The 15,771-nt window shown below is 40.8% G+C and overlaps 2 protein-coding genes across 2 annotated transcripts; one reads left to right on the top strand and one right to left on the bottom strand.

Moving 5' to 3' along the window:
* The first annotated feature begins 1,000 nt into the window (after nt 1-1,000).
* On the top strand, nt 1,001-5,763 carry ube2b (ubiquitin-conjugating enzyme E2B (RAD6 homolog)). Its single transcript, XM_084473945.1, has 6 exons — nt 1,001-1,168; nt 2,024-2,104; nt 3,186-3,211; nt 4,741-4,830; nt 5,106-5,194; nt 5,420-5,763. The coding sequence occupies exons 1-6, from the start codon at nt 1,125-1,127 to the stop codon at nt 5,546-5,548; spliced, it is 459 nt and encodes a 152-aa protein (XP_084330071.1). The 5' UTR covers nt 1,001-1,124; the 3' UTR covers nt 5,549-5,763.
* Nucleotides 5,764-6,663: 900 nt separating this feature from the next.
* Nucleotides 6,664-7,922, bottom strand: cdkn2aipnl (CDKN2A interacting protein N-terminal like). Its single transcript, XM_084473757.1, has 3 exons — nt 7,696-7,922; nt 7,170-7,272; nt 6,664-7,073 (listed from the first exon to the last, which is right to left on the bottom strand). The coding sequence occupies exons 1-3, from the start codon at nt 7,905-7,907 to the stop codon at nt 7,065-7,067; spliced, it is 324 nt and encodes a 107-aa protein (XP_084329883.1). The 5' UTR covers nt 7,908-7,922; the 3' UTR covers nt 6,664-7,064.
* Between the last annotated feature and the right edge of the window lie 7,849 nt (nt 7,923-15,771).

The following is a 15,771-nucleotide window of genomic DNA, read 5'->3' as shown; positions in this document are numbered from 1 at the left end:
TCTCTGGTTCTCTTTGTGCAGGCTTATGTGTGTCCGGGACAAAGCCCTGCAATCTCACTCACTTTGGCCTAGATTTTCACAATAGCAAAATGTGACTTTGTGGTCTATTGATGCCTGCTGTGCAGCCCTGGGGTGTGTAATGCCCATACGCCTACAGTGAGTCTAAGATACACAGCTACGTCGTGGAGACCAGAAAGTGGCCATCCGTGCATGTTTGCCAGTCCTTCTTCTCTTGTTCTGCCACTGTTAAATAGTCAACAGCCAAGAACATAAGTGAATACACAGAATTTAACTCCATAACATATAATCAATAAAATATGATTTTACTGATTTATGTAAACCCTGGTATAGGGAAAAACGTATTTTCTATATTCAATCTATCATCCTGTGACTGAAAAAGATATTGTGGTAAAATATGATCAATGTTACATCAAGTTGATTCATAATTACCCTCCGGTTATGAGCTGGAATGTCTTCCAATGTCGTTCCAATTCCAGGTTAATAATTATTTATTAATTAAACAATAATTGTGAACAATGGACTCATTGAGCTCAATATGGATTCCAACAACTGTTTAGATGTTGTTGGACCTCATTCCATATGCCATCGCTAGGCCGCCCATCTTGCCGCCACCACTTTAAGCTATTGGCTCTTACAGACTAATGTATATGATGTCTCTACTCTATGGGATTCAATCAATCTAAAAAAAAACATATGAGAAGGAATTCAGCTTCACCAAGCCAGGCAGTGATGCCTTCATGGACCTGCAGCTGCTCTGAAGGGCCACATGAGGAGATGGCTGTAGTTCTTTGAGGGGCCATATGTGGAGATGGCTGTAGTTCCTTGAGGGGCCATATGAGGAGAGGGCTGTAGTCATTTGAGGGGCCATATGAGGAGAGGAACGTAGTTCTTTGAGGGGCCATATGAGGAGAGGACCGTAGTTCTGTCCGCAGGTCCCAGTCGCCTACGCGCTTCTTCGAAAGTGTGCGCGCATGACGTCACGACAGCAGCACGCCAACCAGTTGTTTTGAGAGAAGAAAGGGGTGTCAGTTGAAGAAGATCCCCTTTCACTTTGTATTTCTAACGATTTTCTGGTCGATATATAGTTCATTTTGGATTCAATCATGTCCACCCCTGCTAGAAGACGGCTTATGCGGGATTTTAAGAGGTAACGTAACGTTTAAAGACCATCTCTTGTGGTGTGTTTGGCTCCGGTTAGCCAGAGAGCTAGCATCTTAAGCTCGCCTAGCATAGCGCTAAACGATGGTGCATTGACAATTTGTGGGCTTAGGTTCAGTTCCTGGGAAAGAGAGGCTGTTTTTTGTCAGATGAGCAACTTCGTTGTTGTCGCTTCATGGCTCACGATGAAAATATAGATCTAAAATGACGATGAATCTACTGTTGTGGGGTAAATACAAGACGCTTCCTGCTAGTTGGTAGACATGACTATATGTGGTCTTGTTAATATAGTACAGTATAGTATAGTATAGTACAGTATAGTATAGCAGCGGAAACAAGTCAATCTATAATTATAGCAAGCTGTTAACCCTGTCAAGGGCTGCTTTATTGTGTGTGTGTGTGTGTGTGTGTGTGTGTGTGTGTGTGTGTGTGTGTGTGTGTGTGTGTGTGTGTGTGTGTGTGTGTGTGGACCTTCGCCAATTGATGGATAACAGTGCCAGATCAGATAATCAGATGAAAACATGATAGTGACATGTTGAAAACCCAATAACGTTTATATAGTAACCTTCATTTAAACGGATTAGAAGCTACACATGCTACATGTTCTTGATGTTTGATGGTTACCTAGCCTGGCCTACAACACATAGAGACAGCTGAATAGAAAAAAAAAAAACACAACACATTAATAACAGTTAGGCATTGTGAGACAGTGATTTCTTTGGATTAAAGGCGTCCTCCCTAGCCCTCTCATGTCATGCTAGGCTTGCTGGTACAATGTTGGAGTTGGAGTTTGTATTAATGTGCAGTTTCTCCCTTCCCTACCACCACCACCACCCTACACCAGACTTCAAGAAGACCCTCCTACGGGAGTAAGTGGGGCGCCTTCAGAGAACAACATCATGCTATGGAACGCGGTTATTTTCGGGTGAGCCCGTTTCCTGATCTCTCTTTTCTCCTTCCATAGTCGAGCAGGATGGAGCCCATGAAGCAGGGATGGGAGATCAGTCTTTTTAAATAAAACTAGACATCAATTTGCTTGGCACACTAAATCGAAATTTGTAAAATGCCTAACTAACTAATCGCCTTTTATTTTTTTAAAGAAAAGAAAGCAGTTTAATTATAACCATTTATTGGTCCAATGCTTTTCTTATTTAAAAATAAACTAAACTATAATATTATTCATATAATTAAAAAAAATTGATCCTTTGCAGCATCACCACAACAGGTTAATTAATTCAGTTAATTGAAATGTTTGCATGTGTGTGCACCAACGGCCCCAACTAGACTTGAGTAAGTCTAGTTAAATCTTTTTATTTTTCCTGTACATACTGTGTGGGGTGTGATCTTGCCAATGCTAGGCTTGAGGCTGGTAGGGGCCACTAGGATAAATAATAAGGGAGGAAGATAGTCACAAAGTGAACCGAGGAAGATATGAACTATTCCTCGATTCACTTTGTGGTCTGAATCTGTATCTGTGTCCTTAGAAACAAAGAATAGAGGAGAGCAGGAGGTAGATAAAACCCAGCAGGGGAGTGAGTGCACACAGACGTGTCAATGTAGCTTATGATGCCTAGCTCTCAGTTTGACAATTATTAATTGTATTGATTTCTTTCATCTCGAAAGACTGTAGAGCTAAACCAAACCATAATGGGGCCAGGGAGATCTAATCAAGTAGAAGAACAAAAACAAATCAGCCTCTCTGCTGTTATCAGCGGCTCATTCATCAGGTGAAGAGCCAATAGAGTACAGGCTGTGGGTTTGTGTCTGTCTGAAATGGACCTCATCAAGAAAACTAACTGTTGTTCTGTTCTTCTGTTAGTGTTGTTCTGTTCTTCCAATTGTTTTTATTCTGTTCTGTAAACTGTTACTGTTCTGTTCTTCAAATGGGTCGATGCCTAAGTGCATGCCACAGGGATCTAATTCGCTGTTGCTCTCTCTCACTCTCTCCTTTCATCCTTTGTCTCCCTCTGTCTCCCGCTCTTTTATATCTCGCCCTCCTTTTGTAGGCCTGTGGCAACACCATTTGAAGACGGTAAGTTTAGTGTTTTAATTTAAGCACTTGAAGTGGGTGACTCCATGTCACATGGTTTGTTGGTTAGTATCAGTGAATAATGCTGATTATCAGCGAATAACCCAGAGCAATAAGTTTACTGATCAGTAAGTTTACTGCTCTGGGTTTCAGTTATCCCTCAAATGGCCATCATATTGTTAAAGGGTGATATTTTGCCACCAGGTGTGGTGATTAGCCATTACAAGCCCTTTGAAAATCCCTGTGTTGTAGTGGGTTTGTCCACCTAGATGTATGCTGGATAGATCAGTCTACCAGCCTACCTAGTCAACTGTAGTACATTTAGCTTATCTATCCATCATACATCTAGGTGAACACTCCCACTTCTAACCTATTTTACTAAAACTAAAACACAGGAAAAAAATGCTTTTAATTGCTAATCACACGCACACCTGGTGGCATTATATCACCCCTTTAATTCAGTTAAAAGACACAAAAGGCAGACTACCCATGCAGAGTGAACATGAATATATGAATGACTAAACTCACTAATAAGGATAAATGGATGCTTTCCAAAGTCAGATAAATATCAATCTTGACGGCCATCTTGGCCGGTACATTTTTATTACATTTATTAAATGACATAGCACAACATTGCAATACGAAAATATATAACAATTAAAATCATATTTCACTTTTTTTTATGAGCATAAAGCTTTACTTACTGAATGCATAGACCTGCTACTGCTTTTCTGCGACACACTCGCAACAATCACACAAGGCCTTTTACATTAAACACTTTTTTGTTGGGATTTTCCCCACGTCAGTGAAATAATTTGGTTTTATGAACAAGCATGATCACACCAAGGTCAATTTTTGACGGCTCTAGCCTGCAAACAAATCTGTTGAACAACCCAAATCCAGTGTTTTGGTAGTCCCCGATAGCCACCACGATCACTGTACTAGCCGGGGTAACATGAGCCGTCAAGCCAAACCGTGGTAAGATGAGCTTCAATCCAATGCAATACTTTTGTTTCCACACAATGCGTTGGGCCTTGTTTTTTTTTACGTGTATTTTTGCACATGTATTCTTGCACACGTATCATTACACTCGCGCGGTACCTGTATGACATTTGGCCGTTAGCCGTTCAAAAACCTGGCAAGCAGAGACCCTGGTGCTGGGGTCTGTGGAGCTGGAGCTGCAGAGTGCCGAGTCAGGCCTCCATACTGTTTTCTACATTAGTCATCCGCTGCCTCTGATTGGTCTGCAGTGCTGGCACCTTCCACAATGGCCTGGCTCCATATTCAGCTGCAAAGAACCACACAAACTCAATACATGTCCATATTGCAGCCGTTCCAGCTTTTCCCACTGAGCAAACTGTAGGAACTCCTAGTTGTTGCCATTGTTTGGCCTACGTTTCCTTATATGTCTGAGAAAATATGAGAGCAGGGTGTATAGATTCAGCTCTTTGGACCTTTTTCAGTTTGGGCAGTTTATGTGTACACCATCATGCCGTGTGTGTGTGTGTGTCGCTCTCTCTCTCACACTATAGGAACGTTTAAACTGGTGATAGAGTTCTCAGAAGAGTACCCTAACAAGCCCCCGACGGTGCGGTTTGTCTCCAGAATGTTCCACCCAAATGGTACACACACACGCCCACCCTCATACACACACAACTCTGGGATTCTCTCATTTGTTCTGCTTATGAGAGGGCCGGTAGGCTGGTAACCGGAAGGTTGCTAGTCCACTGTTGTTATTGTGCATATGACTGATTAACGGTCCTTGAAATGCATGCATCAATTCTACTACTGTGAACAATGCACATCACAGTGATTCCTATGGTGGAATTAATGGGAGTTTGATCCTGAGGACCTTTTGGGAGGGTGATGTTAACGTGGCCCTTGTGATGCTCTCCAGTTTACGCAGATGGAAGTATATGTTTAGACATCCTGCAGAATCGCTGGAGCCCCACCTATGATGTGTCATCTATACTCACCTCTATTCAGGTTGGTACAATTGTGTCTTGTAATTGAAACAAGTGTTTGTCTGTTGCACAGTGGTGGGACACACTATTTTCGTATGCATGCTCGGATAGAACAAAGTTTATAGGGGAACCCAAACCTTCAATGCAAGTCAATAGACATCATCCATTGATGATTTCAACTGAAACTGCTTAATTCGAGGCAAAAAAGAGAGCTAGAGATAACTGTCTCACCCATGTTTTCTCCCAGTCATTGCTGGATGAACCCAACCCCAACAGCCCAGCCAACAGTCAGGCTGCCCAGCTGTACCAGGAGAACAAGAGGGAGTATGAGAAGAGGGTGTCTGCCATCGTGGAGCAGAGCTGGGTGGACATTTAAAACACGAGAGGCTTGCAGATATCCCCCTTTCCTCTCGCTTCTTCTCTTTCTCTCTGCCTCGATGCTTCAGCTACTCCTGTGTTCCCATGTTTCATTTTGCCTCATTGGAATAAAGAAAATGGCAACTTAAAATGACTCTAAGGCCTGTGGTAAAAAAAACAAGCCGGGATCCAGATATCTACCAAAACTCATTGGGACACTTTGCTCAGCTACACTTTTAAGGAACCATGTGTGTGTGTGTGTGTGTGTGTGTGTGTGTTTGGGAAAGGGGGGAATTTATTTTATATTTTTATTGCATGATGTGAAATAAGTTATTGCTAACAGAATTTGTAATATATCTTGTTGGGTTGGTTTGATACTGTTAGGCTTTAGATGTTTTTTAATTTTGGAGCATTTATTTTTAATTTTAGAATGCAAAATAATCAAACGTGACTGTACTTTCTAGGAGGTTGGTTGTCCGATGAACTGAGGGACTGGCCCACTCTTAAGTATAGTTCAACAAATAGTGTAAGTCTCAAATAAATACAATAACTATATTTTACAGGTGAAATTGGCATTACACCTGGTAATTACTCTTCACTCATTTATGAAGTACGTTTAACACCATTTCATTTTGCTTTCATCTCCGGATAAGCTTTTTGAAATTGACGCTGGTCAGGCCGCAATCCTATTTGATTAAATTTTAAATTGTTCCTCCTTTGGACTATTAAGCAGTGAGGTGTAGGAGCAAGATCTACATTTGCAGACAATTAAAGAAAAGCTTGACATTTTCTAAGAGCTGGACATTGTGGCTAGTGATATTTCATCTGAAAAGAAATGGATATGCTATAAGGTGGAGGATTTCCTTATGGAAACGTTAAATTTTAAATGTATACTTATGACAATATGCTGTATAAACATAATAAAATCTCATTTTTCAGACTTTGAGTTGAAGTGTGTTTCAAACTCGACTTGCTTGATGCATTGCCTGTTCAGTGTATCCCAAAAGTTAAATACATAAGAGTGATCTCTAGGAAAACTAGAAGTTGTTTGGCATCTGATCAATTCAAATCACATGTTAGCTACCCACTAGAAAAGACTCACTGCTGTTCCAGTGTTCAGATTTTATAGGTTACATTCTTGACAAGAAAAGCTTTATACAAAAATTTTATAAATTTTTAAACAAATGTTCTTGCAGAAAGTAAGGTTTTCTGCATTGGACATTGCTAACAAAATATTTGAGAAAAATCATGGAAATCATTTATTTACTAGGTACAGCCGAAGGACAGTAACGTATAGACAACAATGCTATACAAAGTATGGTCATCACCTTCTGAACAATATTTCATGAATAAAAACAGTAAAAAAAGACATGTTTGTAGGTTAACACAAAGATTTAACACCATGTCAAATCTGAGAAGGAGCCACATATGATAGGTTATCTTCAGGATAACTGATTAAAACCGTAATTATTGTCCAATTACTCTTCATTCTTGTCATTGATACCAGACAGTGCAGCGGTCTTCATCCATTCAGGTCATCGACCCTACAGCATTAAACGGACATGTTAGTCATTACATTGCATTCATTAAATTGTTCAAAACATGTTAATTGTGGGGAATACGTATGACTTCACACGTACCACTTTCTTCATAATTTCTTCTCTTGTTTTGAATACCGGGGCATCCTCCACCACGATGCCGTCAGCCATCTCATTTACTTTGTCCAGAAGTTCGGTGTTATATCTACAATTTCAAAGCATATTAATAAATTGGATGGAGAGATAACTCAAAAGAATGCGGTTATTTACATGAAATTCCCTGAAGGAAATATCACACACAATGGATACACACATGTATGATTAAGGTTTCATTGGAATAGTTTTTAAAATGCCACGATCAAGACGTACGATTAAAAGGCTATCATCTTTTGAATGAAATCCCGTATACTTACTTGCGTCATGCATGTATGTATGCCATACATATGTAGTTGATTTCATTCAAAAGATGATATAATATATATGATGATAGTATGTATTTTTATTGATGCAGCTTAATTAGTGGCAACATGTATATATGCATGCATTCATTCATTCATTCATTCATTCATTTCAGCCGGGCTGATAGACGTACATGCATGGATGCACGATGGTTTGTTTGTTGACATACCGACAGCCCATGAACACGTTGTTGGCCCACACCATGGACAGAGCCAGCAGCTGGTCGATCTGCGCCTCTTCAAAGTCGTTTATATTTCGAAGGACGAACTCCCGCCTAGCGTCCCACTGTTTGTTGGTTTCTGAAATACCACGATGGTTTTCAACCTGGTCGGCTAAAGCTCTGTTTTGCTGAATAAACTCCTGAACATCGGTGGCTGCCATCTTTGCTTCAGCTGCTTTGTGGGTGAGCGAAGGAAATTCCACTTCCTGCTCTAAGAAGGCGTACCGGAAACCTCTCTGTGTAGTCCCTGTAGCGCCATCCTGTGGTCAATTAGTATATAACGATCTATATGTCAATATTAAGGATCCCATATAATGATTTTTAAGGGGTTAATAATTGCATTTGGGGGTACTACTAGAATAGGGTTACATGCCTGTGTGTAAAAAAATACCCCTTATTATTCTCACACTCACATACATTTCTGAAAAACCAATTTCAGCATCTTTCAAAAACATTCTCTTTTGTATCATGTTGCTTTAATGCGGTCTTCCAAACGTTAAGAGGTTCGGAAGCTCTTATGTTTCTTCACGTAAATCTTCCCTTCTTCCGAAATAAGAGTGTTCAGGAAACGCCCCTCAGAAGTTTGTAGGCCATGACATAAAACCGGAAAAACTGATTGTTTGAGAGACTAGACTTCATAACAACAACAAGTATAATTTATCAGGTGATGTTTATAATTGTGTGCTATAATGTATCGTAATCTGTTCACTGTGGGATAGGGAGAAACGTCTTCTCCATTCCTTTGTATGTCTGGTACATGTGAAGTGATAATAAAGCCGACTTTGACTTTGACTTTGACTTTGTTATGCAAATGTTAGAATGGGTGCTAAGTTTGCCTCTTAGTGCTGGCCACAAGTTCACTTTAGTCTATCAATGATAATAGCATAATAGCCCTCAATTCACATCGTACATTCAACACCCCTGCGTACCCTCCCGATTCTCAGCCTGAATCTCACACACACAGCGAAATGGGCAGCCATTGTTGTGACGTGAACTCAGAGGACTCGGGTAGCATTACATCGACACGAAACTCAGAGCGAAAAAGTCAGATCCAACAGTGTTCAAAGCACTTTCCTCCAAGCTTAAGGTTCCAACCTCCGAAACTCTCGGAAACTCAGAGCATTTTGAAGACTGCATAAGGCCCCCCTCCCAAGTAGCCCAGTCTGCTGTGATTGGCCAGCACGCCCACTCTGTTGCGATTGTTCGAACACTTTGCACATCAGTCAGAAAATTCACACCCCTGAGAAGATGTTAATACTGCGGGTAGCCGGGAGGCACGACTTCTACACTTCAGCACCGCCCACTGCAGTCACACTATTAAGGAAGTAAAGTTTGAGCACAAACAAGCTGTTTCACACACTTATTGAGGGGTGTTCTCGGTGGGTGTGAATACTCCCCCTTGCTCGGACATAGATTTTTCTAGCTTAGCAGACATTCAACATGTATACACATACTTCATATAACAGTCTAAAGGCAGGGGGAAAAGTCGAAGAAGCATGATGTCACCCCTTTAATATCTTTAATATCGGTATGACAAAAAAACATTCTTCAATGTCAAACAGAATCAGCAGGATATCAGATAGATGTACTATTCAAATGAATGTCTTGTGTGACTAATTAAAATACAGCCACAGCATAAATACAGTACTATACTACAAAATTATAATGTTTTTTTTTTGCATTTTTGCATTTCGCACTATTTATTCCTTAATATTTTTTTTCATATTCATTAGCAGCCTACAGTCTGAATCCTACCAGCAGGTGCTGGTGAGCTAGGTCTACCTGCATACATTTCCAGTTTGTTGTTCAGCTGAGGGGGAGAAAAAATTAATTCTTCCATAATGCATTCACACACTTCACCTGATTCGCTTCCTATTTGCTCCAGGAATAAGATGAGAAAGAAACTGTGTACTTTTAACTCTCTTCAGTAAACAAACATACATAGCTATGGTATGGTAGCACAAGAATAAGAACACACGCACTCACATGCCTATCTCTGCACACGCACATCGCATATTCAAACAGCTGCAGGCCCCTGCATTTTGTCGCATATTTCCCTCACAAACACACAAGCATCTGTGCACATATACACACGTGCATGTGCACAACCATGTCTCGGCTTGAATGCAAACAACACTCTTCTTTGGTATTAAGACTCACAATTGTACATCTCACACACACACACACACACACACACACACACACACACACAGACAACACACACACACACACACACACACACACAAACGTGTAATTTCTGTGTGTGTTCACGACTGGTGAGTTTTCTGCAAATGTGTTAAACATACAAACTTGATTTTGTGGTTTTGTAGGTTGTTATGAGTTGGGATTCCAGAGGCATGCAGGCAGACGGGGTGCAGACAGACAGACCACACTATTGTACTCTTCCTGGCGTTTCTTTCAACATGGCAACCTTCAATTGAACACACACGCACACACACACACACACACACACACACACACACACACACACACACACACACACACACACACACACACACACAAACACACATACACACACAAACACACATGGATCAATTCTTAAAGGGACATTTAGTAATAATTATTAATTGGTTTTGATAAACTACAAATTTGACACATATTTTACAATTTATATAGTTACAAAATGTGAGCTTGATCATGCTAACCACCCTTGAGAGTATCTAATATCTTTATGGAAAACCATAGTTATAATATCAAGGCAGGTTGGGGCAACATCCTCACATGCTCAGATGAACTCAGGACAGGCAGGACAAATCAGGGAAGGATCTCACACCCTACCCTCTACCACGTCTGTCGACAGTGGGTCACGATCATTGTGAGTATGTGTGTATGTTTAAAAATGGATGGTCCCATGTATGGACTAGATCAAAAATAATTGTCTTATGTTATGATGATTCAAGAAAAGGATAAATTATACTGAATTATTGTCTGACTCTTACACTAACATTTAGTCAACCACCATGCTGAGCATCATGGAGTCAAAGTGCATCTGTATGCGGGCCAAAAACAGAGACACTCGGGAACGCAAGGGGTAGGCTTATAATTTGATATTTGTTTTTAAACAAAACACGTCATAGCACACTGGTAACAAACCAGTCAATACATGAACTCATGTTTTATGAAATACATTGCCGTTGATACCATAAAAGACAACAGAGCCAATTATAATAAAATCAATTAAAATATAGATTAACTCTCATTAACTCTCTATAGCTATCACTCTCTTTAATGCATTGGCTTATTGGCCGGCCAAACCAGCCAATTGGTTTTGGCAACCCGCACACACACACACACACACACACACACACACACACACACACACACATACACATTTCCTAAGGGTAAAGGAGCATTCTCCATAATCCTAGAATTCCTAATACCTAGAATGATGGGAAAATGAAATTTAAAAAGTTGAAATTGAAACTGGGAAATGGGCTCATTTAAATGACAGAAAAGTGATCCCCATTACTGTGAATGGAGTAATGAATATCAGGTGCAGGTAGACTGACAAACGTATGGGGCTGGATCAATATTCTATGCCTGTCAAAAAGTGTAGCTGCGTCCTTTAGCAGCAGTTATGTGACATGCTGTCACTCTGTGGTACAGCCCCCTCCCCCTCCTCCAACCTTTTGTCATTAACCCACAATTATCTTTTCAACAGCAGTGGAAAATGCCTATCCAAAATAATCTATTAAAGGTACTGTGGAGACGTAATATTTAATAGCTATTATCTCAGTGTAATTCTTTAGAAATACCATGGCCATCAGCTATTAGTGATTGACATGTGCTCTGTGAATTTCCATACCCAGTTGGCTGGGCCTGTCTCTGCATGAGGCCATTAAGACTCTAGACCGCTCCCGGCCCATTTTGGACCAATCAGGGAATCTCTTCACTGATTGGCCAGTGGAATCCATCTAGCCTGTAAATTGCCACTTGTTTTGCCTTAAAATACACAAAAAACACACACAGATACAGACACACACACACACGGCAGGACCCCCCCACTGCATGCTATTCATTGCACACACATACCACTCTAAGGTGTGACGTGATACATTTGCAGATGCATGCTGCACCACAATGTCTTTCTAATCTATAAAACACCTAACAATTCTCAGTCTAGTTGAGTGGGAAAGGTTAGGGAAAGGATATTTGCACACTGCAATACTTATGTCCATTAATAATGACCTCTGCCCACCCACATTTCCCAGGCTGCCCTCCCCCCCCCCCAACCCCCCGCCCCTGCCACCAAAAGGTCCTCCCACAACCTTTTCTCCCGACCCTGGTCTTGATTCAATTAGTCCACTACCAGGTCTCACTGGTGCAGCGATTAGGGAGGAACACCTGGGAGTAGACTGTGTGTGTGGCGGGGAGGGAGACAAAAAATACAATTAGCACTAAGATGAAGTCTCTGCCATCGACTGTGTTGGAATTTGTCCATTGGGTCCCCTGGGTCCCCCTGTATATAACTGATGGTGTCGACATTTTTTAGTATAGTCCCGATTTCCCCTACTAACTCTCTGCATAGTGTACTACATATGGTGTTCACACTACTGGGAATGAGGGAACAACTGAGCCAAATCAAAAACAGCTATTGAGAAGTGAATTCAGGCAATTGTGATTGACATGCAAGACAAATTCCCTGAACCAATAAAAGGTGCCCTGATTTGTCATAAATTAGACGGTCTAAAATCAAAATGGTCTCATACAAAGGCAGGCGCGCCATTCACAACAGATATTCTGACAGACCCCTTCACTCACTAATAGATGATGGATAGCTATGCCATTTGTGACAAATTAGAGCTCTTAAATCTTACTTTCAGTACTGTTAAGCGGAACATTTTATGTCAAGTGTATATTTTGCTTTGACAATGTTTCCTATAGGCTGCGTTGTAAATTCTGATATTTATGATGTATAGGTACATTTAACTACATTTTTAAATTTTGTTTTTCACCTCTGATAGCCACCTCTGCACCTTAACGAAAAACGAATCTCCCAGGGCTACAGCAGCCATGCGTTACATGGTTAAATCTGATGCATTGAACACTTTCTATAATGGCCATAGTGGTTAGAAAACACTGTTATTGCAGATCATTTGCTTTTATTGCTGCCCGGGCAGAAAAAGGTAAATGCTGACTTTGACCTTACCTTCGATGAATATTAATTATTACACTTATTTGATTGAATTACACTTAATATTTTGCCATGAATGATGTGCCCCTCCACCACCACTAACAATACAACAAACTGTAAAGACACACACACATCACAAACATGTTTTACTTTTTATTAATATGATTATCTTAGGGATAAACATGTCGTTTCAAAACGTTTCATCTTGGTTCATTGTGTATAGTGGCTGCTTACTACACTTTTTTTAGTGCTTGTGTTTATAAACAGGGCAGACATAAATAGACACACTCAATCAGGCATGGAGGAACACTCAGTTTACATTGTGGTTGTCTTGTGAACGCTTATTATGATAGGGAATCCCTGCAGAGGTTTGTGATAATATGCATACTTGGGAGAGAGATCGGGAGCTATGGAAGGAGAGAGAGAGAGAGAGAGAGAGAGAGAGAGAGAGAGAGAGAGAGAGAGAGAGAGAGAGAGAGAGAGAGAGAGAGTTGGGTACAGTTTGAGGATGGAGTTTTTCACAGATGCATGATGGGTCTGCAAACTTCATACACAACAAACCATCCATCACTGGAGAAGAAAATAAAACATGCACACACACACACACACACACACACACACACACACACACACACACACACACAGTTACTAGAAATACACAAGGACACATACACACAAACACACACACATATGCATGCATGCACGCACACACTGCAAATCACAAGGACAGTCAACCAACCCCCCCCCCCCCCCACTGTATACAATTCACAAGACACACACACACACACACACACACACATTTACACAATTGCAGCAAAGCCCTCCTCTCAGGTTCCCCAGAGCGAACACGAGCGGCACTTACAAGTCCACTATATGTTGGGCGGCTTCCAAGCCAACCAAGTCACAACTTTTATAGAGTGAACCAAACCATTAATTTTAATAGCCTCTCTCTCTGTCTATCTTGTTTCTCTGCCTCTCTCTCACTCTCTCTCGCTCACTTTCCCTCTCTTGCATTCTCTCTAGTTTGCTCAGCTTGAAAATTACACTGACACTGAAATAATAGAGTGTGTTCCAGCCAGCCTTGGCCCAGGCTTTTTTTTGATGAGTCATCTAATGTATGCTACCTCAGGAGAAAACTATAATTGGGAGACAGTGAGACAACAGGTAACCCTTTCAGTGAGAGCTGTGTGGGAGTGCAGTGTGTGTGTGTGTGTGTGTGTGTGTGTGTGTGTGTGTGTGTGTGTGTGTGTGTGTGTGTGTGTGTGTGTGTGTGTGTGTGTGTGTGTGTGTGTGTGTGTGTGTCTCTGTGTGGGTGTGTGAGTGGTGTGTGGGGCCGGGGTGCTCATACTTGAAAGCGGAGAACACTATCATTGGGAGACAGAGACAACAGGTAGCCCTTTCTGTTAAGAGTGTGTGTGCGTGTGTGTGCATGTGTGTGGTTGGCATACCGCTTAGAATTGCAATCACCTCCCATTTCCTTCACATTCAGTTGCAACTGAATGTTGAACAAAAGGTGTGAGCAGCCTTTTAACAAAGTGGCTTCAGAAAGCTTCACAGTTAGCAGGAGATGAGGCGGTGTGTTAATTGAGGTTATCGTGTAAAACAGGGTTTTATCTCGCCTTGGCATGGACTTCATTCTGCTGGGTTTTTGAATTGTGTAGAGGAAAATAATTGGTTGGCAGGAATCCTATTCTTGTTTAACTGATTGTATCCTATATCCAATAGCTATATCAATTGAGGTATTTTCCCCTCGACTAAATATCATCCCAGAGAGCAAAATCCATGTCAAAATAAGATAAAACAAGCTTCCTATGATACTTTCATAGAAATGATGATAATGATGATATTTGCCTTTGTCTAACCTATCACAATGTGGTCAGCTTCCAACGTCTCTGTCAAATAGGTAATCATCAAGGAAAATGTGTAAAACATAGCAAACACTATGATACAGCAAAGGGATATGTTTTATCATTACATTTCTATTGTCATCAATCAAACTTTTGAACATTTCCAATGCTAACTTTGTAAAGTTCTGTGTTCAAGGCTTTGAGCTTGAAAAGGGCTCAATATGCCATGACAGTGACTTTGGCTCCCATCAGAGCAAAGGGCTCTGAAATGTTTCAGGCTGGGGAGTCAAATGATAAATGTAGTGTGTCCCCTGGGAACCAGACTAATTAAAACTAGTACTTTTGACATGTCGGGATCCTCCAGCAATAGCCTTGCTAGCTATTTCAGGTCCTGCATCCCAACCTATTGTGTAATGTTTTTTTTTTGGGATGTCTCTAGCCCAATTACAGCTGATCTGAGGATTGGGGCCAGCATCACAATGCAATCACACAATGCTGTAATAACCTGTGTGGGTCCGTGTGTGTGTTTGTACATGGCTTAAATCTCTTGACCTTCTCCAGATCTTACATTCCTTAATAAAAAAGGATTTTCAAGATCTTGAAGGCTTAAATAAAGATTTTAATAAATAAATGAATGACTTTGTTAACTAAAACAAAATTTTGTATAGAAAATAGAAAATATTCATTTTTTTCTAAATGGCTGTGCGGATTCTCATGAGGACGATTGTTCAGAACTAATTACCAGTCTGCAGTGTTGACGTTTTCTCACTAAATAGAGATCTATTTTAATCAAGATAGTTCAATCTAGATTTAAATCTCTGAATATTACGTCCTGAGAAATAGCTTTATCATTGTGTCCTACGTATAACAGTGAGCTCACTAGGACTCCAACCACCCCTGAACACCTATAGTGTGAACGAGCACCATACTGTATTATCTCCTACTGTTGTTTGACTCAAGACAGCCTGGCTCCCGTCCCTAAAGGTTAGTGTCCTTGTTAGGTGAGCTCTATTAGCTATCATA

The sequence above is a fragment of the Micromesistius poutassou genome, assembly GCF_964030765.1.
Source record: "Micromesistius poutassou genome assembly, chromosome: 10".
Taxonomy (NCBI): Eukaryota; Metazoa; Chordata; class Actinopteri; order Gadiformes; family Gadidae; genus Micromesistius; species Micromesistius poutassou.
This window is presented reverse-complemented; position numbering and strand designations above follow the sequence as displayed.